The sequence below is a fragment of the Mustela lutreola genome, chromosome 11 (genome assembly GCF_030435805.1).
Source record: "Mustela lutreola isolate mMusLut2 chromosome 11, mMusLut2.pri, whole genome shotgun sequence".
NCBI classification, from domain to species: Eukaryota; Metazoa; Chordata; class Mammalia; order Carnivora; family Mustelidae; genus Mustela; species Mustela lutreola.
The window spans coordinates 37,363,687-37,389,774 of NC_081300.1; the positions used below are offsets into that span (position 1 = coordinate 37,363,687).

The window sequence follows — 26,088 nt, forward strand, 5'->3', positions numbered from 1 at the left end:
AAGAAATAAAATCTTAAAAAAAAGAAAAAAACAACCACCCTACTTTCTCTTAGGACAATGTTGGGACAACAGGCAAAATTTTAATATAGATTGTCTATTGAAAATAATGTAATTTGGGGGGTATAAAATAAAATGTTTATTTTTTTGGCAAGGTAAAGATACAGAAATTATACTTTTTTCCGCTTTGAGATTTGTAGTGTGAAGTTAGTTGCTTCACAGTTGTAATAAATGTTTTCTTCATCCTACAAGATGGTATTGTCTTTGCAAACACAGTTCTTATCCATTCATCCCACAGACATCCATTCAGAATTTTTGTTTTAAGATACAGTAAATAAAATAATGAGTAGGCTATGGGTTTTACCCTTGGGTGAAAGAGGAGGAGAAATATATAAGTTCAAAATGTTGATGACAAGCATACAATAAAAATACAAAGAAACGGCTATATATGGTGATACCAAAGAAGATGCCCAGTACCAAATGGTGGAGGAATTTAAGGAAGGCTTGCTAGATAAACTTATAAAATTTCCCTCAAAAACTACCCCACTGTAGAAGGGAAAGTCCTCAGGGACCATATGGAATGTTCCAGACCTTTCTTTGCTTCATTTGTGCCTCCTGATTGTCTGTATTCTTGAAGTTATTAATAAAACTCAATACTGGAGTAAGATCTCTAATTCATGTGAGTCTAACTCACTGTATTGGCTCAATATGTAACTACCACCTTCAGGGGCTCCTGCTGTAGGATTAACAGCAATATCCTCAAGGTGGTCTGTGAGGCCACACAGCATCACCGTCTACCCCCACCTACATCATCAGCTCCATCTCCTACCATACAGCCCCTCCTTCACTGCATTCTAGGCCTATCGATCTTTCAGTTCCTAAAAAAAGTGCCAGATTCGCTCCTGCCATTTGGTCATGGTACATCCGGTCTCTCTCTTCCAGGGGACCCTTCCTCAGCTGTTCCATCCCCTCTGCCACTCCTAATCCCCGTTCCTTATGTATCCACCTTTCATACTTCGACTGAAACAATCCTGCTTCATGGTAGACTTTTCTGATCGAAGTGAAGGGCAGGTTTGATCATTGTGTCTCTGTTTAAAAACCAGATTCCTTGGAGCACTTATCTCAGCTTATAATTATCTTCTTACTTGTGCAGTTATTTGATTTCTGTCATTTTCCTACCAGACCACGCATTCTGTGAGACCAGGACAGTATCTTTTTCAAGATACTGGGTATACTGCATTTTGGAAATATTTGCTGAATGAACTAAATGAATAATAAAATGAGGAATGATATATCTGACAAGAGTGTGGATGGACCAGAGGCCAGCAATCAACTGAGTGCTAACAGCTCAGCAGGAGATAATTAAGACCCAAGAAGAGGAGACAGAATCCACATGGGATGCTCACTGTGTGGGCTCTTGGGCCAATTATTTGGCTTCTGTGAATCTTCAGTTTCCATATCTATAAAAAGAGTATAATAATAGTGTCCATCTCCTGGCTTTGTTATAGCAATTACGTGGGCTAGTGTTTATAGAGCTTAGTGCATAGGAAGTGTCAGATTAGCCCACAGAAATGCCCATCATTTAATCCCACTTGGTTACCAGATCTGGATTGCAAACCTGGCTCTCAGCTTTTGTGTGGCTAATGTGAAAATGGAAATGTGATTATTTAGAAAGGTCATAGGGCCCTTAAGATAAAAATAAACTATGTGTTCATGAAAAGCAGAGCTCTGCTCCTTTGTCTCCTCACCTGTTTCCCAGCTGAAAGAAATTTCTCCTTTGGTTTCTCAATAAGAGACCCAGGCAAACTGCAATGGACAAAGGAGATCTCTATCAAAGAGCTCCCATGGTGGCTTCATATGGCCACCCCTCTGGGTGAACTAAGGCCAATGTAACTGGGCAAGAGGACATTGTTTTAGAGTCTGAAATGTCTAAAGAATAACAGGATACTCAAAGGAGCTCTTTAAGAGAAGGATGTCAGGGTATCTGTGAAATCCCCAAACTGTGCAAGTGCTTAGCATGGAATAAGTGGTTTAGAAATATCTAGAGAAATATCCAAGTAGAAGAAATGTGTATAATGACAGGCAAGCAAATCTGTTGGGATTTAGTTGTCTCAGGCCTTAGGCCTGTGGCCACAGGTATGGGCCACCAGCTGACAGCAAACACCCCCAAATACTGAAGTTTCTCACAGAGCCAGATTCCTTGGCATAGGTTTGGGCTCAGATGTGGGGAGTACCCACAAGGCAGGGCCAGGAGGGTGTTTGGAATTATCAGTGTATCCCAAGATAGCAATGTCGAGGAGGGAAGAAATATTTGGAAAGCTATCATCAGTGACCCAGGCACATAGAGATGCCTTCCCAGAATGCATCATCCAAATGGAACCAAAGACTTTTGAAGGCAAATGCTAAGGAAGGGTCTGATGAAAACATTTATGAAAAATTCCTAGTCATCCATGCCTCCATCAGAGAATGGGACAACCAACAGAAGAGGCATAAAGAACATTTCAGGCAGAGACAAGGTAACTTGATGTGTAGATGAATGATTACTCTAAGGTGCTTTATTCAGTTACATTTCTGTGTCCATTAGACTTGCAACTCGTGAGCCCGGAGGGCCTCCATAATCCTATTGGGCAAAGACTCTTTCGAGCAGCATTTACTTTTATATGCCTTTGAGGATGATGATATGAAATATCACTTTTTCCTTCTTTCATTGTTCATCCCTTCTGGGGGATGATGTAGTGTGATGTGCAAGGATTTCTAATACATCACCCTGAAGGTGGGACCAGAGATTCTGTCATCTGGAAAGGAAGATTTTCTGATTCTTGCATTAAATTATTTTGTTATTGGAAGTATGCCATGATCTCTTCACATCAAGCAGCTCCCACAGCTTGCAGCTTCCATAGATCTCTTTTCTCTGACTCCACCTTGGGGGGACCTGCCGTCTAGCCAGGTGCACCGGCCTGGGGAGAGCGAGCACAGAGTGTCGCTGAGAGCAGACAGGACCTGCAGCCTGCAGGGCCCGGACGTTAACACGTCTGAAGAGCAGGGCTGGGACGGAACCCCTAGAAACATCTATGGTAAAACCCACACGTAGCCATACAGAACCTGCTTAATGTAGCTGTACGGGAGAAGTAAACGGCAGCCTAATTCTGACAAGGGATTCTGAGAAGAGGCCTCTGTACTTCCTATCAAGAGCATGCCCCAGAGTTCCGTATACCCGGAAGGTACCCCGCTCCCAAACTGGAAGATGGAAAGAATGTCATACTTGCTAACTAAAAGTGCCTCGTGGAATATGACATTTCTACGAGGCAATGGCTGTGAATTTATCCTTGTGCTGTTCGCTGCACAGATAGGTTTGAGCCCGGGCCATAGTCAAGGCATGGCACTAAGCCAGCCTGACCGGAAGCCCTCCGCGCCCATCCTTTCGCACATGCGCAGAGGGAGGCGCTGCGGTCCTTGGCTACTCTGCACCTTTCTGACTCCGAGAAATGCACTCAAATTCAGGGGCAGAACCAGACGACCTTCTAGGGTCCTTTCAGGCTCAAGTGTTTTCTGGTGCCAGACTAGATAACAGCAGGTGGTTTAATTCATTTGCAGAGCAAGAAGATATGAAGTCTGTTTTTTAAACATGTAAAGCTATTACAGACCAAGATTCAGAGAAAATCAGGCTCCTTTTTATGGGTTATAGGTGAATTTTTGGGGGGGGGAGGTTATAGGTGAATTTTTAAGTGTAAAAGCCTGTGATGTTTATTTAGCTGTTTATGTGATTGTTTTATTGATCAACTTGTGTCATAAATAACACTGTTGTTGACAGTGCAAATAACAACGGAAGAGTTCACCTGTTTTCCATGGAGTGATTTTGTCTCTAAAGAGTGCTGTTTCCCCTTCTCTGTGTCCAAGAAAAGAATATAAACAGCATCTCCTTGAAACCCCTCAAATACCAGCAATTAGGGACATGCTATTAAAAAGAGAAAGCACGTTATGTCAGCAGCGGTGGTGGCTAAGGACCGTTCTCTGGTTAGACGCTGTTGGAATTTTTGAAGATCCAGTCATTTGCATTTCCCCAGAGGCCTCGGGCTCCTTCTCTTACCTGAGGAGCCGGAGTTCTGCCAGCAGAGTGGGATTTTGCTGGGCCTTCTCTGGAGTGGGCTGAGAAGCTTGTTCGTGCTCTAGCCGCAGCCTCTGGATCTCCTGTAAGATTTCTCTTGGGAGAGAGGAAGAAGGTAAGAAACTAGGGTCAGTCAACTTCCAGGATATCCAGGATACTAACATCGCGGTGGGGTCACCCCACGTTTCGGAGCAGAAGCAAGCCTCTGTGACCACTGGTGTTTCTGAGCTGTGGGCTGTGGTGAGGTGGGCACTGATGGGAAAGGGAGGGCTGAGCTCAGCTCCTGCACGTTCCGACTCTGCACATGTTGCTGGAGCCTTGAAGCTGAGTGTTCTCCCCGGGACCGAATAATCTCTCTAGTAAGTAATGTAATGCCGTGGTAATGTGTTCAGCTTTGAAAAGTGCACTGCTTTGGAGCAAAAAATGTATCTTCCGATTATTGATGATCACAGTCTGACACTGCAAAGTACTTGCAGCTACCAAGTAAGAGGTGCTTGCAGGGAAAATAAGGATAAATGGTGTTCATTTCACAAAACTAAATAACCCCATTCTTTCACCAAGAATGAGAGTCCTCTCACCGGATTTATCTCAGAAGCCCCCGGTTAGGCAAAATTCTTTTTCTTTTTCTTAACATTTTCGGCCTTCAAAATGGATCTCAGCGAGGGTAGCCCTTGAAGGGAAGGGCTTTTAAAAGGATTCGCTGTAATTGAGTGTGTGACATAAGAGTGCTATTGGCGTGACCTCTGTCCAGGGTGGGATATGTCTGTCTATTATTGATGTTGGAGCCCGGGCTACCCTGCACGGAGATGAACATTAGGCTGGCCATAAAAGGTGGGTGACTTATGCAAGGCAAATTATTCCTAAGTGAGTTAGAAGCCATTACGCTAGGTTACAAGTCACTTATTCTTGGGGGAGGGGTCAGTCTCCCATCCAGCAAAATGCACAGGAAACAGCACCAAGGAATGAAAGGTGAACTTGGTGAGCAAGGCTGATGGCTTTCCATCTGAAAGGCTGATTTACAATGGCCTGCTTCATAAACACACCAGAGTTAAGAAGCTAATTAGCAGTCACTACACCTCTCGTGGGTACAGTGAGAAGACTGAACTGAAATTCAGTTGTTTCTCATCTTCTTCTGTCCTCCTTGGTGTGCCATGGTGGAAACCTTTCTCTAAGAGAAATTTTTTATGGAAATTCAAAACGTCAAATGGTTAAAAGGGAGCTAGCTGGTCTGGTGAAAGAGAGCGCGGGCCCTGAACTGTAAGCCCTTCCCTTCCGATCTTCAGGCACCTCGACAGAGCTTAGCCTGAAAATCAGTAAGCTGGGATTTCAAGGATCTCCTCCAGGGCTAACATCCTGATATTCTGAGACTCTCCCCAGTTCTCCTTGGTGGTTCCAAGGACAGAAACATGACTCAGCATTGAGCTGAAGGAAGAGAGAGAGAGAAGCTGCTCTGATCAGGAAAATTATGTAAGATATGTAAGAGCATTAGTTTCTACTTAGTTTCTACCCAAGAACGATGCTCTCTTCTTTCATCTTATTTTATTTAATCCTTAAACAAATTATTTTGTATGTGGGTACTGCTATTATGTGTTTCATGAATAAGGAAATCAAAGCACAGGCCAGTTGACTGACTCATCCACGTTCAATAAAAAAATGGGTGGGAGAGGTGATGTGAACTCAAGCTGCTTGGTTCCAAAGCTTGTATATGTCTGACTTCCTCTGTCTTTGGTACTTGATCTGACCGGTCTGGCCTATGCAGACTGTGACTTAAGCAATATAATAGAAAGAGTCCTGCCACTCCTAATACTGAACCCAGCGGGCTCCTCCAGATGTGCTAGGAGGAAGCATTAGCTTCTAAGGTCATTGCTGAAATGTCCACCAGGGTAGTCATCCAGGGACGTGAGGAACTCTACCCTCCCCTGAAGCTCAGAGATCTGATTAGTGGGTTGTCACCTTGTAGACCACGAAATCCCCGGGGGGGGGGGGATTCCCATTGTGCAGGAGTGGAACCTAGAGAAGTTTCTGGGACATAGTTCTGGGTTCTTTGGAGGGCATGAGGCTGCTGGTTTAGTGAAATGTATTCAGGATGGACGAGCAGCTCTTCAGACATGGGGCGGGGAACTCTATGGGTCATGAAAGCACTAATGGACAGGACGCGCTTCTCTTTCTGCCTTCTGTTCTCACTTCCCCTTCTTTATTCTCTCTCTGGTTCTACAACATGCATTCAGAGCATACAGTATCCAGAAACAGGCAGTCACAGTGGTAGCTCCCAACAGCTGGGGCCATTAGGACATTCATTGTGTTTCTTGCTGATTCTGGAATTCCACATGGAGGCAGATATTCCTGCCTGGGGTATCTCCTTCAAGGAAGTCCTGATTTCTCCTCATGCTGAGTGGAAGCAGAGGATTGAAAGGGAAAAGAAAGTGCCTTGGAGAGGTGGGAGAGCAGGTGAACACGGCAACCAAGGTAAGCTATTTGTGGGCTTGGGAGTTTTCCGTTTAGTTTTTCTTTCCTTCTAAGAACATAGAAATGTACCAACCAAGTTTGTAACTTCCTTTACATTTTTGTCCATAGAACTTTTTAAAAAAGATTTTATTTATTTCTTTGACAGAGAGAGCAGAAGCAGGGGGAGCGGAGAGAGAGAGAGAGAGAGAGAGAGAGAGAGGCAGGCTCCCTAGAGGAACTTGATCCCAGGACCCTGGGATCCCAACCTGAGCCAAAGGCAGATGCTTAACGGACTGAGCCACCCAGGTGTCCCAACTACAAGCTATCAGTGAGCACACACTCTGATCCAAAAAGCCAGCGTGTCTAAGCAGCCTTACCTGTTCTTGTTTTCTAGCTCTGCGATCAGCTGCCTCTGCTGCTTGTTTGCATCAATGGTGAAGGAGATGTCGGGAGCTCCCCGCTGCTGGGCCGGCTGCTGTAAAACACATGGTGAACTATTTAACGTTGGGAAAGGAAACAGCGTGTGCTCAAGGAGACAGAGATCATGAGGTAGGCAGACAGGAGAGAAGAAAATGATCTCTGTCAAAGCAAGAAAAGCAAATACATGAAGTTGCCATTCATCTCCTAAAGGACCAGCTTCTCTACGGACCTGGAGGACACCTCTGCAATGAAAAGCGGAACAGCATTCTTTGGACGGCAAATACACAGAACACAGAAAAAATAGTTTTGTAGCTTTCTTTTTTTTAATTATTTTTTTACTTTTACTTTTTTAAAAAAAGTTTTATTTGTTATTTGCGAGAGAGTGAGAGAGAGGGGGGTGGGGAGGGGCAGAGGGAGAAGGAGAGAGAATCTCGAGGTAACTGTGCTGAGCACAGAACACAGAGCCTGATGCAGGGCTCGATCTCATGACCTTGAGATCAGGACCTGAGCTGAAATCGAGTCGGATGCTTAACCAACTGAGCCACCCAAGTGCCCCTTGCTTCTTAAAGATTTATTTATGTATTTGAGAGAGAGAGAGAGAGAGAGAGAATACAGGGCGGGGCAGAGGGAGAGGGAGAAAGAGAATCTTTAGGCAGATTCCCTGCTGAGTGTGGAGCCTGTTGCAGGGGTCAGTCTCATGACCCTGAGATCATGACCAGAGCCCAAATCAAGAGTCTGATGCCCAACCGACTGAGCCACCCGGGCGCCCCTGTTTTATAGCTTTCTGACTTGAAGTCTTTGGGATCTATTTCATTCTTGCCGTCCTGTCCCTATTGTGACAGTTCTCTCAATATGGGCAGGAGTAAAAAATACTCCGCTATTGAGTAGAACAGTAGAATTACTGTTCAGTCACTGTAATGTACAGTTAAAAATTTCATAGTTTTAAAGTCCTAGTTACTAGGATCTTCTTTTCTTCTTCCTTTGGTCAACACACTTTTAGCATTTCTTTATTCGTATTTATTTATTATTATTAAGTATTATTTATACATTACACCCTTCCCCCACATTCATGCCACTCCATCATTCTTGGTCATGCCGCCGACTTTAACAACTGGCATATACACAGACATTGATTTTTCCATATATATATATACACATATATATCCATGCATATACACACAAATTAATCTTAAAAAATTATATATATAGATATATATACAAATTAACTTCTGACTAAATATAGATATACATAGAAGTATGGTATATGATTATATAGTATATACATATGTATATTCATATGTGTACTTTTAGTTGTAAAGTCAAATTACTATTTTATTAAATGAGTCCTTTTACACAATATGAACATTTCTTACAATTATAAGAGGATTTTTTACAAGGATGGTCTGACTTTCAGATTTCCAAATAAGAGTCAACTTTTACATATGTATGTATGTTTATATATGTATATACATGTAATTACATACTGTATTTAAATATATGTATATATTTGAGTGGGGATTTAATGAAGGTTTAATTTGTCATTGTTTTATAAAAACAGGGGCAGATTATATGTATTTCCCTGCCCCTTGCTTTCCTTACTCTACAGTAGAAACTCCTCAATTGGATTTTAAACAATTAAAAAGATCACAATTCATCTTTCTACCACAGAATGCCAAGATTTTAAAATCAGCACTGACTGACTAAGCCTGCAAAGACAAGGAAAACCTCAGCCTGCTTTTTAATGTCCAAATACATGACTGTAAGAAAGGTTAAGCTTGGTAAAATGTCTAGCTTTTATAAAGCTTTTCTATGATTTTTTAGTTAGCATTTCTTTTAAAACAAAGAAATGATCTATGTTGCTAATGAAGACATTTGAGGTCCTAGGTTTTATGTCCTAAATGGCTTTGTGGGTAGCTAAGTCTGGCATGTGGCATTTTGACCTGTGATCCAGATTTTCTCTCTGATTTCATTACATAATTTTTTGTTTCTTTTATCTATTACATATTGATAAAAGTAGAAACTCCTCTGGGACAGTTGTGAATTGGAGTCATTGCTTTGCTCTTTCTATTAACTGATCAGGAATGATCCAGAGAAATCAGGGGGTGGGCTGGTGCAGAAATATGGTGCTGTAACCTCATATTGGAAGCTACGATTTCTGCTGTACCAGAACCATAGCTGGAGAGGGACAAAGGGAAGCTGTGGAAGACTCATGTGTAGGTCCTCAGGCCATCCAGTAACACCTCCTCAGCCCTGCCGTGGTAGCCCCGACCATCAGGATAACAGTGAACATGAATAACAGCTTCTCACTCAGACTACTTACCGAGGAAGTGGACTCTGCCGCCAGTCTTGCTGCGTACCTGGCGATCAGCCTGTGCTCTTCATCAAGCCGGTTTGAACTCTCAAGCATACTGTTGAGAACAGAGCAAGAAGGAGACTGTTAGGCAATGAGAAAGATTGATGGGTTCCTATCACCGCCAGGGAGGTTTGCTATTTCAATTTTTCGGTGCAAAAATTTGAAAGCTCTACAAAACCCTGTTAGGTTAATGATCTCAGACTTGGATTCATGACATGATCTACTATGAGGCCAGGGAATTCCATTAATAAATCCTGTCTTCAGTCGATTCAACATCTTACTAAGAAAACTCCAAAGAAGAGTGACTTTACTTATCAACATGTCTCATAAAAGAATATTTTCTCTTTAATTTTATTGCCTGTAACATTTTTTATTTATATATCAGAAAATATGGAACAAAGACACAATCACCCCTCCACCAGTTGTGAGGTGCCTGAATGGCTAAGTCTGTTAAACATCCAACTCTTGATCTCTCTCAGGTGTTGACCTCAGAGTTGTGAGTTAGAGCCCCACATTGGGTTCTATGCCCAGCATGGAGCCTGTGTAACCACAATAACAACAACAACAACACAATAATTGTGTTCAGCCTGCAGTGATCACCACCTCCTGGTATTCACAATCTTCTTCCTTGGGTATGGGCTGGGCTTACTGGCTAGATTTTAATGGCTAGAATAGAGCAGAAGTAATGGAATGTCACTTCCAAGATTAGGCTATAAAAAGGACCAGGGTGTCTATCTTGAGTATGGTTTCTCTCTCTTGAGGTCCTTTGGATTCCTTGCTCTGTGGGAAGCTAGCCACTTCCCATGTGATAAGGAACTGAAGCTAGCCAATAATAACCTTATAAATTATAGGTTATAATAGGTAGAGCCTTTAGATAAAATAACAGCCCCAGCCAACAGTTTGATGGCAACCTCATGAAAATCCTTGAGCCACAGGCACCTAGCTGGATTCCTGAACCACTGTGGGATAATAAACATTTGTTCCTTTAAGCTGCTAAGTTATTGGATAACTTGTCACATGGCAACAGATAACTAATACAAATAGTTATCAATAATATCAGTACTCAGGTAGCTTGCCATTTTATATTTACTTCTAGAAAAATGGAATTATAGCAGTGACTTCTAATGACATTAATGGGAATTGTTTATTGTCTCATATAATTATAGAAATTGTTCATAGTAAAATAAGAATGATCTGAGTCCCTAAGAAACTAAAGCAAATAGAAGCATTATCAACTCTCCCAAATTTCAGAAGTCCCTTCACTCAAGACTAAGTTTTGCATGCCATAAAAGCAATTCTATGAAACATACCAGTAACATCAGTCTTGTTAACTGACTAGTTGATTATAATTTGGCTTATCAGTTATTATGGTAAGTATTGGGTCAGGATCAAGATTAAAAACTAATTTCTCGGGACGCCTGGGTGGCTCAGTTGGTTGGGCAGCTGCCTTTGGCTCAGGTCATGATCCCAGCGTCCTGGGATCGAGTCCCACATCGGGCTCCTTGCTCAGCAGGGAGCCTGCTTCTCTCTCTGCTTCTGCCTGCCATTCTGTCTGCCTGTGCTCGCTCTCTCCCCCCCTCTCTCTGATAAATTTAAAAAAAAAAAAATCTTAAAAAAAAAACACTAATTTCTCTCATCCCTAAATATATTCTCCTCCATTTATATTTCCTACCTGTTAATCTTAAGCCTGTTTCTTAAAGAAAAAAAAAATCAATACTCATGATTATACACTGAAATTAATACACTTCTATGCCAATATTAAGGTTGTAAGAATTATCCATTGCAAAGACTTAAATCCATATATAGTAATATATGGTTATATTGTTTATATGTGTATTTACATAGAAAGTAAATATGCAACATAGTTTTTAACCTTGTTCTAAAGTGAGATGAGTGAAAATCATTATGTGTTTCCAGAATATTGGCTATGTCACGTTGTCACTTCCAAATAGCTTTCCCTGGCTGGCTGAATTCATTACTGTAACATTTTCTTTCTTTCTTTTTTTGGTCATTCAGAAAACATTCCTGTCTCCATCATCTCTGCTCCAGTCTACACTCTACACATAGGCTAGCTACACCTATTCTGATCCTGAGTACTTCCCCTCTAGATTTAGCTCTTTTCTCTGGGCTACAATAACTATCCAGAACATTCCTGAATATCTGCATTTACTAAGTCACTTCTCCATCCTCAGAAAAAGTCTTCTCTTCCCTTTTGCCCACATGAGATAATGGATGTAAAACACATGGTTACTATGATGCCTAGAACGCATTAAGTGCTCAAAAGTCAATTATTGTTATTTTGCCTCTTAAGTAACCTCCTTATATTCATTAATGATTCAGGTCTCCTTCAAAATGTCATTTTCCATCCAACAACCATGCAGAGTAGGGCTTCTTACACTTGAGTGTATGTACTTATCACTCAGGGATCTTATAAAAAATGTAGTTTCTCATCTATAGTTGGGGGGGTGACAGGGTAGGTTGTGGGGGGCAGAACCTGAGAATCTGCATTCCTAAGGAACCTTCCAAGATACATTGATCACATGAAATAAACCCCAAATGCAAACCACAGATGAGAAATAATGTGAGTATTTAACTGATATCCATATAGCTTGTATGATATTTTATAAACATTCCTTAAAACAGGAAATTCTAGGTTTCCAGGCTCACCAATCCCCATAGACTAGGATTTCAATCAGCATACAAAAGACTTGGAATAAGAAAATATCTGTAATACCAAAGGAGTTAGTTCTGGAGAACTGATGCTTTAAAGCAAATGCTTGTCTCTATAACACAACGTCTGCCCTCCGCAGTGGTTAAAAATAGTAACTGAATTTCTTGTTATAGCTTTAATAAAAGAAAAAAAAAGTTACACTCTCTTCACTTTAAACCTAAAACGACTCCACAAAGAAATAATTTAATTTGATTTTAATATGTTTATCATTTCTGGCTCATATTAGAAATAATATGCCTAATTCAGCACAGTTGTGTAGACAACAAGACCCATTGTTCTAAGCCGGGGGCAATGATCCGTTTGCCCAAAAGTGACTTTGTCAAAAACATTTGTGAGTGTTTTGATAATTAAATAATAAAAAAAGTGATAAAAAAAACCTCATGATAAAAGTGTCTTTTATCATGAATGACCAGCAAGTATAAATAATGTAAAGGTTACATTAAAAAAAAGCCTCTTGGAGACACAAGACGTGAAGTTATGGGATCCTGTCTCATAAGCTATAACTCATCCTTCCGTGCCTTTCCTCCCCCAGCCCTGAGTGAATGAGGGGTGGAGTGATACATTACCCTTTTGTGCACACACACGATTTATGAGTCCACATGTGCCATTTCAGTATGTTCAAATTATCCAAGGGTGAATGAGGCATTCCTCTGATAAATTCCATTATTTCAAGACTTCAATTACAAATAGTTGAAAATGAATGGCCAATAATCCCTAAATCATTAAAGAAATACCAATTCTAACACTTTCTCCGTCTCTGGCTATTCATTTCAAGACTTTATAATCAATAATCTTGCTACAAGACCATGATGAATTAAAAAGTGGCTGCTGTGTCGACTGCATTTCAGAGCAGGGAAATCTGTTATTCTGAAAGCTCTCCACTTTCTACCTTAAATGCATGGCCAGTGTGTGTTGCTAGTGATTGCAAAATGGCATTCTAGGCAACTCAAGTGGCCTCGACGGAGGTGAGGCTTACTACCTTGTGATTTAGCAAAGATTTCTGGGAACCAAGGGTGTGTCCACATTTCTTTGGTTTCTCTGAAAGCCTATTCTGACTACCCAGGTGGGACGATCAAAGAATAATGTGGCCCAAAGGGCAGCAGAAATACTTTCATGTTTCCTCATAATATTTTCCATTTGTCTGACTGGGTGAGAGGAATTTTATCAGTAGAGATTTATTTTTAAGGTCATTAGGCCTCCTGTACCATTCTTCTATTAAAATGCAAACAGGGGGGTGCCTGGGTGGCTCAGTGGGTTAAAGCCCCTGCCTTCAGCTCGGGTCATGGTCCCAGTGTCCTGGGATCAAGCCCCGCATCGGGCTCTCTGCTCAGCAGGGAGCCTGCTTCCTTCTCTCTCTCTCTCTCTCTGCCTGTCTCTCTGCCTGCTTGTGATCTCTGTCTGTCAAATAAATAAATAAAATCTTAAAAAAAAAAAAAAGCAAACAGGGAGGAGGAAGGGTACTTCCTGAGAAGGCATTCCTAGTTGCTCCGAAGTGGAGGATTACTCTATGAGGTTATTTCCTACCTTTCCAGTTGTTTGAGAGCAAAATGCTCCGGCAGTGGAGCCTGGTTCAGGCCTTCAGCAGTCAGTGAGCAGAAGGGAGTCAGGGTGGAAAGGAGCAAAATGAATCTGGGGCCCAGGACACGATTTTATGGGATTGAAGAATGGGGGAGGAAATGAACTAATTCTCAGAGCTTCAACTGTTGGCTCTTGACTATTTTAAAAGGAAAAGACAGGAAATCATGAAATGGCAATCTTCCTGGGTAGTAATAATAAAATTTACCATGATAATGGCATCTCTTTGCCTTCAAACTCCTTTATCAAGACTCTGACTTTACCAGCTCACTAGGTTGTAACACCAAGGCCATGCATTCTACTTTCTTCAAACTCAAAAATTTCTCCATTTGCTTCTATGCCAGGGGTCACTGATGTGCTCCAGGCCACTGTCATCTGGAATTAGCATACAGCCTTCTCAACAGGTTCCTCTCATTTTAGACTTCTTCTTCCCTTTAATTCATTTTGCATCCTGCAGTCAATGAGCTTTTAAAAATGAATTTGGGGGGGCACCTGGGTGGCTCAGTGAGTTAAAGCCTCTGCCTTCGGCTTGGGTTGTGATCCCAGGGTCCTGGGATTGAGCCCCACATCGGGCTCTCTGCTCAGCAGGGAACCTGCTTCCTCCTCTCTCTCTGCCTGCTTCTCTGCCTACTTGTGATTTCTGCCTGTCAAATAAATAAAAATAAATAAAATCTTTTTTTAAAAAAATGAATTTGGTTGTAACATGCATAGAATCCTCCAATGGGTTCTCATTTTTCAAACTCTTCCCTAAGACTCAGGAGGTCCTGCATAATCTAGCTTCATCCTTTATCCCCCCACCCCCACCCCAACAGCCCCCAGTACTCTAGCAGCCTTCCCCAGTTGAGTTCCTCAAGGAGGAGTTCCACATTTTCTCTCAGCTCTGAGCAATCTCTCCCACCTCTGCTCACTTCCACTTGGCTAGTTCTTCATCAGGCTCTTGGTTACTGGCCATTTCTCACCCTCACCTCTGACCTCTAAATTCGGGTTATGGCTCCTCATATAGCCAACGGCACTCAGCACTGTCTGCCCTTCCTGTACCTGGTACCCTTCCTGATTTAATAGCCTTTTCACTTGTCTTACTCCTTCACTAGACTGTAGCTTTTTTGAGAGAAGAATGGTTCATTCATTTCACTGTTAGATTTTGAGTGTTTAGCACAGAGCTTGGAACACAGCAGGACATGCCTAAGCATTAGGGGGACAAAAGAACAAATACATGTTAGCTCTCTTTGGCTCCTAGGGTCATGGACTTTGGACCACGTCTTCTATCTCCTTCTTGGCTCTGCATGCACCCTCAGCACTGAGAAAATCAGAAGGGCATAGATAAAACACAGCACTGTAACACCAGCCATGCTGTCTAAAATCACACAGAATTATTCACATCTGGCAGAGCGAAAATCAGGATACAATCAATTGCTGTGTGCAATTCCCATCTGCTCTTTCTAGGTGCTAAAGTTCATAGAAATGTCATTATACTCTTTTATATTTATCCACATCAGATCTTCCCCACCCTGAACTGTGGAAAATTCTCTTTGGTTCACATTTTATGATTGTTGTTTTAAAGACTGGGAAAGCAGATGGTATCTGGAAAAGGTAAGCTCCCCTTCAGAAGAAATGCTTACTCTTACGGATGAATACAGGTAGGAATGTTATCTAAGGGTGTGTGTGAGGTGGGACTGGATCATTTCTGAATTCACAGCTTAGCCCTCTTAGGTACTGGCTGTGTGACTTTGGGCAAATCACTTAACCTCTTTGTGCTTCAGTTCTCTCACCTATAATATGGGGGACACAGCGAGCAGTGCCAGGGCACACGGTGAGACTATGAAAGTATTCTTTTTACTTTTACCTTTTCTTCCCCCCCCCTCCCCAGAGATTTTTATTTATTTTAGAGAGAGAGGATGAGAGAGAGCAAGTGAGTGAGGGGAAGAGCAGAGTGGAAAGGAATCTGAAGCAGACACTGTGCTGAGCACAAAGCCCCACACAGGGCTCAATCTCATCACCCAGAGATCATGATCTGAGGAGATATCAAGAGTCCGTTGCTTAACTGACTGTGCCACCCAAAAGCCCCTACTTTACCTCAAATGGTGTAACCATTTTTGCACCATCATCTCCTTATCTACAAATTAGCTTTTGCTCAAGAACAGATGATTGGTTACTGGCTAGTATTCTAGGGTTTACCAAGAAGAAGAAAGCGCAGTTGGTTGAATCATTGAAGGGTTTTAACAGAAACTCTAGGGGAACTTCACATCTCTGAAATCCTAAGCAAAGGGAGGAGTCAGCTGACAGTGGCAGCCTTCTCTTCTTTCTCCAAAGCTGCATACTGCCGTTAATTTGTCACCAAATGTCCTTCCCACACAATATATCATTTTATCAACCAACATAAGAGAACAGGCTCCACATATTTCAGCACACTTAGAGAAAGCATACTCTGAAGTTGATCCATTTAACCATATTGGTGAACACCCATGAGCTATCATTTGTTTTCTGCCATATTATAATGGACAGGTTTACAATATGAGATTTTAAAATCTATTTATTGCAAGCCTTTCATCCTATTCAAAATCAGGCGAGGAACGAATATTGTGTTATTCCCATGCGTCTGGTACTACACTAGCTCTTTTGTACCAATAACTTCCTCAGATTGGGACTGTCTCTCTTGTTTCCCACGGAAACTTAAAATGTATTAGAATCTATCACCGAGAAATGAACTCATCTTAAAATCAATTTCTCATCTGAGTATGCTGAGCAAACCTCTGTGGGAACAACGCAGCCACCACAGTTATGTGCACAGGTGGCGTGGCACTCTTCAGATTCATATTTCTAGAATCCTACCGGAATAGCTTTCTCAGAAGTCTAGTTTTAAATTTTCTAAAAAAAGATTTTGTTTATTTATTTGAGAATAGGGAGGATGGGCAGAGGAAGAGGGAGAAGCAGACTCCCTGATGAGCAAGGAGCATGACAAGGAGCTCAATCCCAGGACCCCGGGATCATGACCTGAGCTGCCGGCAGACGCTTAACTGACTGAGCCACCCAGGCACCCCAGAAGTCTATTTTTGGAACTGAACTCATAAACATTTTATAGAACAAAAGGAATAGGGTTAACAAGGAAACAAAAACTCATAAATAAGAGACACTTTCAGTGAGTGTAGGTAATACCTTTTTTTCTTTCAGCAGGCTGCAATACATTTACATTTTCCAAATCAGCCTTTACTGAAAAGAGCCAAGTTTTAGCCTACACATTAAAAAAAATAAATAAATCCAATTTGGTGGATTTAGTGTTGAGGTGGGTCATGGATTGAACTGTGTCTTCCCCAAAATTCATGTGTTGAAGCCCTAAGCCCTAGTACCTCAGAATGTGACCATATTTGGAGTTAGGGTTTTTGAAGAGGTAAGTAAAGTAAAATGAGGTTTTACTAAGCCAACATGAGTGGTGTCCTTATAAGAAACAGAAGAGAACTAAGGGTGTTTATGCACAGAGAAAAGGCCATGTGAGAACAAGGCAAGAAGGTGGCCATCTGTGGGCTGATGGGAGAGAGACCTCAGGAGATATCAGAACTGTTGGCACCTTAGTCTTGGACTTCTAGCCTCCAGAATGGAGAGAAAATAAATTTCTGTTGTCTAAGATGCAGTCTGTGGTATTTTGCTATAGTGGCCCTAGCAAACTAATACACAGTGAAAGAGATCAGAGAACATTCAAATTAAAAAAAAATTTTTTTTCCCAATATCACTTTGAGTTTAGATGTTTTTTTTTTTTGCCCCCCTCCCCCCATTAGCTGCTTTCCTCATGTCAGTGAATTGCTGATGCTTGTCTTTATCCAGGTTTACCACTGTTCTCTATGTAAAGCTTAATACTTTACTTTTTCACCTATTTTATACTCCTTCACTAAATGTTCAACCTAAGGGTTAACATAATAGGTGATGTTTTTAAGTAGCAAAAATATTCATTTTACAATTAAAAAAGATTTTCTGAGATGTCCTAACAATTTTGTTTAAGGTAAGAGGGAATTTTATACCTATAGCACCATCAACATCCCATGACGTCAACAGATATTTTTTGTGCACCTGCAGGCACTGTGTTAGGTGCCAGATATATGGTAATGAACAAGTTAGAGAAGCTCCCTGCTCTACAGAGAAGGCAGCTGGTAAACCATTCAACCAACCAGCTGACCAACCAATGGTTACAGTCACAGCAAGAATGAAATAAACATTATGCCATGAGAGAGATTAGTATGGGAGGCCTCCTTGAGGAGATGCCTTTAATCTGAGTTTGGAAGCCAGAGAAGTAGCCTTTACATACATGTAAAGAGAATCAGTGCACACATGCGTGGCTGGACAGGGCAAGGGTAAAGTGGGAAGAATGTTCTTGGCACAGGGAGGAACCTAGCATCATGGTCCTGAGGCAGTTTTAGGAACTGTTTTTAGGACTGATTAAAGTGGATGCTGCTAAGCATTGGGATTAAGTGGAAGAAACCCACGAGACTGGGACTGAGATAGGACAGGGCAAGGGCTGGTTTGGACACAGGCTTGTAGGCCTGATGAAGTCTGGGTTTTAAACCAAGTGAAGCGGGAATCTATTAAAGGGTTTTAAGCAGGCAAGCCAATAAAAATTTAGACCTCATGAAACCTAGAAATGGGTCAAATATGTAATTTCCTATACTCGAGGAAAACATAAGAAAAACAAATTTTAACCTATTTCTATGCGATCAGGGGTCTAATAACTAAGTGACAGGAATTGATCATGACATCAAAGAATGGACAGGAACCTTCAACTGCACTCCTTCTCTCCCTTATACTCCCTTATAAGGGGGTCTTTTCAGAGCTGAAAGCCATATGCCAGAAGCTTATGGATATGGCAAGTATCAAGGATATAATTACGGGTACAGTTAGAAGTTCCAGGCTGGTTTCCCATCTTTTTAGTCTGCCTGCCCCAATCAGTCCCTATAAACTTCTAACAAGGCCAGTGCTTGTACTTTCAGGACAGGCAGAAAAAGCCCTCATCACATTACATTTCAATAACCCCTCTCCCTCATTGGAGAAGATGGTTAAAAACCATTAAGGCTTTTAAAACTTCACTGAATTAGGAAGACAGCAGGAATTCTCCCTTGAGCTACAGTGAGTTGATGTGACTTATTTGACATCAGAACCAGCAAGGACACAGAAGTGTTTCTCTAATTTATCAGTAGACTATTTACAAATGAGTCAGTTTCCCATTGTATTAAGTAGTTAATATGGGGAAAAGGCTCCCACACAGACTTAATCAGGAGCATATATGAATAATTACAAAACAAGTATTTTAATTAAGAACAGCTATTAGGTTCCTATTTGTAGACCATCTCATGAAGGGTGTAGAGACAGGGAGCCTGCGGAGTGGGGTGGGAAACAGATGGGACCCGGTGTCAGAAGACTTGTGTGCAAGCACTTGATAGCATGTGACCTTGGATAAGTCTCTTCACGTGTCTAACATTTTCTTATCAGTGAAATAGAATTAATAACATCCAAACTTATAGAGCTTTGGTGAGCAAATAATGTGGAAGAAAGGGCTCTGTCGTTTTTGAAGAACTTCATAAATGTAACATTTATTATTCATATTCTGGCTGCCATGATGAAATACAGGAGACTGAAGGCAAAATTCTTGCTATTTCGAAGATTGTAATTAAAATGGAAAACCACAATGCATAGACTAAATACAGAAATGATAACTTTAACAACCACCATTCCTATTAGTAGTATGCACTCAAATATCTGTTAAAATGAAATAAACATAATGTAGTAGGATTTGCAGGGCACCTGGGTGGCTCAGTGGGTTAAGCCGCTGCCTTCAGCTCAGGTCATGATCCCAGGGTCCTGGGATCGAGCCCCGCATCGGGCTCTCTGCTCAGCGGGGACCCTGCTTCCCTTCCTCCCTCTGCCTGCCTCTCTGCCTACTTGTGATCTCTGTCTATCAAATAAATGTAGTAGGATTTGCAATTTCAGGAAACAGGTATGCAGTGGGCTAGATGCAGTGGGGAGTAGTGTCTAGAGAGATTCTAGAAAATCTTTCTGGGGGGGGAACATGTGTTTATGTAGGTGTTATAATAGGCAATGTAGCATGATTAGGAGCTTGGGATCCAACAGATAATGGCTGAGGTCTGTGATCTACTGTTTCATAGCTATGTGACTATGGGAGAGTCATTAAACTCTGTAAATTGATACTTTTATTTATCTATAAAATGGGGAAGAATGCATTTACTCTATGGGTTTACTCTAAGGACTAGGGGAAGTTATGTAAATAAAGTTTTTACACAGTGCTTCGCAGGAGGTATGTGCTTTGAAAAATGGTAGTTTTTATGAATATTACCCTTTCATTCTCACCAGAGTTGAAGGACGGTGAAGCATTATTAGCTATTAAGATGACAGAGAAGGTGAGAGATCACTACCTCACTTCCATAATCATGGGCGGTGTGGGGAATTGTTAGTATCTAATTCAATACAGAGGAAAGAGAAGAAAAATGAAAAATTCAGAAGAGAAGTTGGAAATTTCTAAGGACAGAAAAAAGCATACAGAAATTTGGAGGGTAGGGTAGCACCTCTTAACAAGGAGCTTACTTTTTTGATCGGTCTTAAATTCTGCTTTGTTTTCAAAATAAATACCACCTCTAGCTTTCATCAAGTAGATGTGAAGAGTCTCTGTGGAGACAGTTTTACTGTCTTAAGTGACCATCAAGCCAATATGATCAATCACTTGAGTAGGGAAAATGACTGGTAGCAATGAACTGGGAGCTTTTCTCTTTGGAGACTTCTTTGTTACAAATTTAATTAAGAAAAGGTCAAAGAAGAGTGGGAGAAGTAACTGGAGTATGTTCAGAATTAGCGGGGAGAGGACCCAGTATGAGACCATGGCTTTGCCTTCAGACATGATTGAATCTGTAACAATAATACTCTTCTTTGAGGAATGTCAATACATTTTTTTGTGTGGGGGGGTGTAATTTAGTATTTAGTTCTGTTGTTTCAGCTGCCATATAACATTGGGGATACAAACTCATTGGGAATAAGATTAAAAGCAATCAATCTTCTCTCTTACAGTTTTGAGAGGCTGAGAGGTAACAAAGAAGTGGAACTTTTGGATCTACAAATTTGGCAACTTTGAACAAAGAGGTGGGGTCAGCTGAAGAGAGCTTTTTATTTTTATCTTCGTGAGGTGTAGCATAAAGTACACAATGAAACTAGTGTGCTAGTTATATTTTTTAAAAATACAAATTAAGATAAATATGTAACTACTAATAGATGTTCATCGATGTATCACCTAAAATCATCTCATGTACTAATTTTTAAAGAATAGTTCTATTCATCAGGAGCAGGAAACAGTCCAGGGAGGAGAGTTCTAGAAACAAAGAGGTGGCTAACAATAACAAGTGATGAAGGAGATGAGGACTGGGTAGTGGTCATTACATGTTTCAGGGATGCTTTTTGTGAAATAGTAGAGGGAAGGAGGCAGGCTATTTTAAAGGCAATTTAACCCATAGACTCACTTAATATTTATAATGGCAGACAAAACAAAACAAAACAACAAAACAAAACATTAGCCCTTAGTTCAGAGAAAGAGTTATTAAGCAAAATTCAAATATTTCCAAGGAACTGGTTTGCTAAACACATTTTTAAACACAGGAGTCTAAACTAGACTGAAACATATGATAAATACATAGTCTGTCCACTTATTTTCATTCAATTTGCAAGTGTATGTTTACTATCAAAACTAAGTAACTTCAACCATTGGGAGGAATCTCCTAGGTTGCAATTAAAATAGAGAAAAACTGTTTGAATGTCTTTATCCAAATATGCAGGGCTATCAGAATTTACACATTTGACACACATTTGGACGTAAGCTCTGCATATTCTCCCACTTGAAAGCAGGCTTTATGAGGATGGTTCTCCATAAATACTGGTAAGTCGGAGAAGAACTGAAAGACAATTTTTCCCACCGTTATCATTAAGGAAATGATTTCCATAGTATGAGCCCATCCCATCACTTTCCCTCTTTTCACTTCTATCTTAAACGAACAGAACATTGTCCTCCCAATCAGCAGAGACATCCACGACCTTGGAATAAGACAAATTCTTGCATCAGTGTTGTGGTAATTTGACATGGCACGTGTGACACAGAACTGACTGGTGGAACCCAGAGCCCTGCGTCCACTGAAGGCTAATATAGAGCATGGCCTCCCCTTACACCAGTTTTCCCTTTAGCTCTGATGAATTCCATGGTACATGAATGGGAAGTATCCAAACTAACATCATGAAAGACGTCTTAACTGGATCAGTTCAACAATGACTTAGTGAAACCTGTGGTACCCATTTGCCGCTTTGCTGAGACTTTTTGACGAGGGATCAGATTGTTACCCTCCCTAATGACAGTGAAGCAGCCAAACCTGCACTAACCATGATGGGTTGTTCCGGAGCCTGTCGACATACAACCCGATGAGAACATGTTCATCAGCTAGCCTGTCTGCCACATTCAGGCTGTACTGTATCCTGAAACAGGGCAGGAGGAAGAAAGGGTGTTGGTAGGAGAGGCGAACAGAAGTATGCAGAGTAGGTAGGAGTGAGTTGTGATAGAAAAGGCATTAAGAAAACCAAGCAGGTAGAGGAAAAGTTAAGTTATGTTCTATGAAAAAATCCAAGCAAAATCCAAGCAATGAAATACACAATTCCATTTCACTAATAAAAAAAAATACAAATTTCCATTTAGGTAAAGTAGCTTTTAAGAAAACAGATTTGCATTCTTCAAGCCACTAAAGCCAAGAAATTCATCTGTACAGTAGACACATCGATTGGGTTGCAAGCAGAGAGTAAATATCCTTGGGAAAATCAAATCTAAAGTTTAGTCGTTAAAAAAAAAAAAAAAAAAGAAGTCAGAGAAAGTGAATAACACAGATGTGTCTACACCAACGAACTACATGGTACTGTTAGTGGGGTTATAATAGAGCTCCTTTTACTAAATCAAAGGTGGTCTTTCAAACGCAAAGCATTTTTGACACAGGAAATCTCCATTTTTAGTTTAGTTAATTCAGGCTTACAGTACACTCTGGCTTTAACTTACCCTTTGCCCTTCAGAAAAGCCGGAGCAGCCCTAGCCAGCAGTTTGTTCTGCTCTACTTCACTGTCCTTGGGAGGAGAGCTAGTTAATAAGATGGGAAAGCCAAGAAGAGCATAAACACAGCAATGCATTCAAGAACAGAACTGGCTACAGAAACTCCCGAGTCTAGATCCAAGCTCCATTTGGACGGCTCTCTTGTTACCCTGAAAGGTTCCAGATGTTTTCAGATTTCCACAGAGTTGAACTAGGAGCAGAAACCTGGCCTGAGAACCATAAGTGCAATTACACAAGCGTCCATGATCCCTGATTTGACCTCGCTATTTGCATAAGCAACAGACTGCATATACCTTAACGTAATGAAAATTCATCCAACATTCATTATGGACTATCATGTCATCGGCCCAATAGTTCACTAAGTGCTGCCAGCCTTTAGGTCCCATTCAAAGAATATACTTCTACAGTCTTCCCTATATTTTCCAACTTTCTGAGTTGAAGAGAGATTTGAAAATTACCTACAGACTGCGGTCCTATTTGAAGTGCTTTACTACTCCAGGCACAAGTCACCTGACCCTTGATGAGAAGCTGCAAAGAAAACTTTCAGAGAAATATAAATATATATTCATATTCCCTGGGTCTATGACTGGTGAACAGAGTCCTATCGATATAGCAAATTATTATCATTTTAGGTTCATTATGAGGAACACTCATCTAGTAATTTAAATGATAGTTTTAAAAGTTTAAAATGTGGTTTTATTAAGTGACCAAAAGAAATAGAAATAATAATTAATAAAGTATGGCCAACCGAAAGCCATCCAGGATCTACTGAGCACGCTTCTTTGGGAAGAATGGTATTGATCCTTAGTGATACAATTGGACTTGTAATGTGCTTAAAGGGAGGCCTGCTCCTTTGTAGGTTGATAATTTTCCCTCTAAAGCTGGTGGACTGAAAACTACGCTCCCACCCTTCACATGGAGAATACAAAAATTAACTCTCTGACTTTGATGACCAAATCTTTAATTTCTGGGGTTGAAATCACAAAGTGTTACCACAAACTTTCCCAACATTTCAACAGGTTCTAAATGTTATGTATGTATTAAGATGGCTTATAAAGTAGTTAAAATCTTAAAAACTTAAAGTAGTTAAAATCTTAAAAACTTCAACAAGTTTTAAGGATTTACTAGGAAGCATCACTCGCTTAGATCATGAAGTACAAAGAAAATACAAATGTGAAAACCAGTATCACATTAGAATTATGCACATCGTAACTAGAATTCTTGTTTTATAATTGTATATACTAAGAGGTTATGGAAGTAGTGAGATCTCTGGCAAACTTAAAATCAAAATTGATTTATAAAGAGAATGTCTAGTAGAGAGTAGCACTCGTGTTTGTTGACTGTATGACCTCACTTGGCTTTGCAGGAACGCACCTATTACTTAAAGAGTACAACTGCACCTAAATGAAACTGACTTTAAAAATGAAATGATTAGTGTTCAAGGAGAATTCAAGTTCTTGGTGAACATAATGGGTTTTTTCCAGCCTACTGATCTTCACCTTTGAAGATGATGAAGCTGCCCATTAGGATGAAATAGCCACCTTAAGCCATCATGGTTGGTATTTTCCTATCATCCCACCAAAGCAGCATTCCAAACCTTGCCTTCTGAAGCACATCCCTCTGTATTCATTATCCAGTAACGATAGTCTCTGCTGCCCAATTACCACCCTTCCCAACTTCTCTCTTTTTAACTCAAGATAGATGTACCTACTATATAATTCATTTCAGATCCCTGCAAAACCACTTAAAAAGTGGTGTGAGATTTCAAAAACTCTTCCCTCCAAACTTAACTATTTCCCTGCCTTGTTTTACCCTTTGAAACACAGAGACTGTGATGGTATTTGATTCCTTAAATCCAAAGCCTAGTGGTTGTGCAGGTACAGCCCCTGGTGCTGAATGTACAGGAAGAAAGAAAGGACTAGAAGAGAAAAGAAACACAAGAGCCTCAACCGGGAGGATGTGTTCATGACCAGTTATGCCAGAGAAGCCATATAGGTGGAAGGTGATGTGTCACTTAATTTTGCTTCTGGGTCACTGGAGGAGACCTTTTGGCTTCAGGAAGGGAAGGGAGGCCCAGATTCTCCTTTGGTGGCCTTATTCTTTATCTCCCAATTCTTTGGGCTCCTCTTTCCTTTCCCTACTCCATTTGCCTGTCTTCCCTCTTCTCTTCTTTTTTGTTCCTCCTTCTTCCCAAATTCCTTCCTCCTTCAGATGGAAGAGGAGCAGACATTCTCTCTGTACACATCTTTTTTCATTTTGTTATCATTTCCTTTGCATTAGCCCTTGCCAATGTTGGTCTGAAGAAATCATTTAAGATCTTTTATGTTCCGTCTGCCTCCCACATGAATTCTTGGGAAAATCAGTTCTTGGAAAATATGGAAATTACATTCTCATTTATGAATTTGTAGAACCATACTATTTACTTCATTTAGTTACAGCTTTTAGTATCTAGTGCCAAGAGCATTTCTGACTTATAGTACTCACTGTCCACATAGTTTCTGGACTTCCTAGAAATAGTCTCGAATTCTACTCCTCATCATTTATTTCTGGGAAGCCGAAAATATGACCATGTGTAGAGGAAGCCAAGTTCATGATGAAGACAAGAGTGGATCAAAATGAAATAGATCAAGAACTTGCAGAGTTGACATGGGAGGTAGTTTTCAATTAAAACTTGGGTCTATAAAGAATTTTCATGTGAAGTATCTTGACTAGATTTTCTTCTGTAGCTTCCAAGGAGTTCAAAGACTGAAAGCAAAGTGAAAGCCTTTTCTCCTGAGTTCTTGTGAAGATAGTCACAATATGTATGTAGTTCATTATAATTCCTTCAAAGCAACATACACTCACAATACTTTATCGAATACAATAGATGTTCAAATTTTCACTTGATAGCTTGGTCATTTGTGTGGAGAAGTTAGGTGGTATTTTCAATTAGTTGCAGGCTTTGGGATCAGGCATATGGGCACCTACATTCTTCCCAAGAAGCGATGCTTCTGGAATGTCTGTGTGCCAGAATGCAACAACGGATGGCACATAACTCCAGCTGTAGGATCCTCCCCTTCTTCCACATGCTCTGTTTTAAAATCAAAATGCATTCTTTCTCTACCCTCTGAAGCCGGGAACTATTTGGGGTTCCTCTAGACCACCTGTGATCATTTTTTTCTAATCTGAGTCCCAAGAAAAAGCAGGGTCACCATCTCTAAAATTATATGTACACATCTATTTTACTTGCTCCCCCCCTCTGCCACCAGTCCTTGTCATTGTATTTGTTCATTCCTCTCCACACATACTAACATGAATAGGCATGGGGACCGTCATACCCTGGAGGGGATGACAAGGTA

At 40.8% G+C, this 26,088-nt stretch overlaps 1 protein-coding gene across 24 annotated transcripts in view; it reads right to left on the reverse strand.

Annotated features, from left to right (window-relative positions):
* DTNA (dystrobrevin alpha) overlaps positions 1-26,088 on the reverse strand; it is a 354,355-nt gene that overhangs the window by 29,532 nt on the left and 298,735 nt on the right. For 13 of the 24 annotated variants that reach the window (XR_009345815.1, XM_059139254.1, XM_059139255.1 and 10 more), the window contains 5 exons: positions 22,700-22,777; positions 22,039-22,131; positions 9,288-9,375; positions 6,925-7,022; positions 4,085-4,198 (listed from right to left, as the gene is read on the reverse strand). Coding sequence is in view for 23 of the 24 variants with exons in the window: in XM_059139254.1 (XP_058995237.1) it covers positions 4,085-4,198; positions 6,925-7,022; positions 9,288-9,375; positions 22,039-22,131; positions 22,700-22,777 (471 nt within the window). In the remaining variant the exon portion in view is untranslated. The remainder of the gene's footprint in view (positions 1-4,084; positions 4,199-6,924; positions 7,023-9,287; positions 9,376-22,038; positions 22,132-22,699; positions 22,778-26,088) is intronic. The other 11 variants (XM_059139265.1, XM_059139268.1, XM_059139270.1 and 8 more) reach the window with 3 other exon arrangements.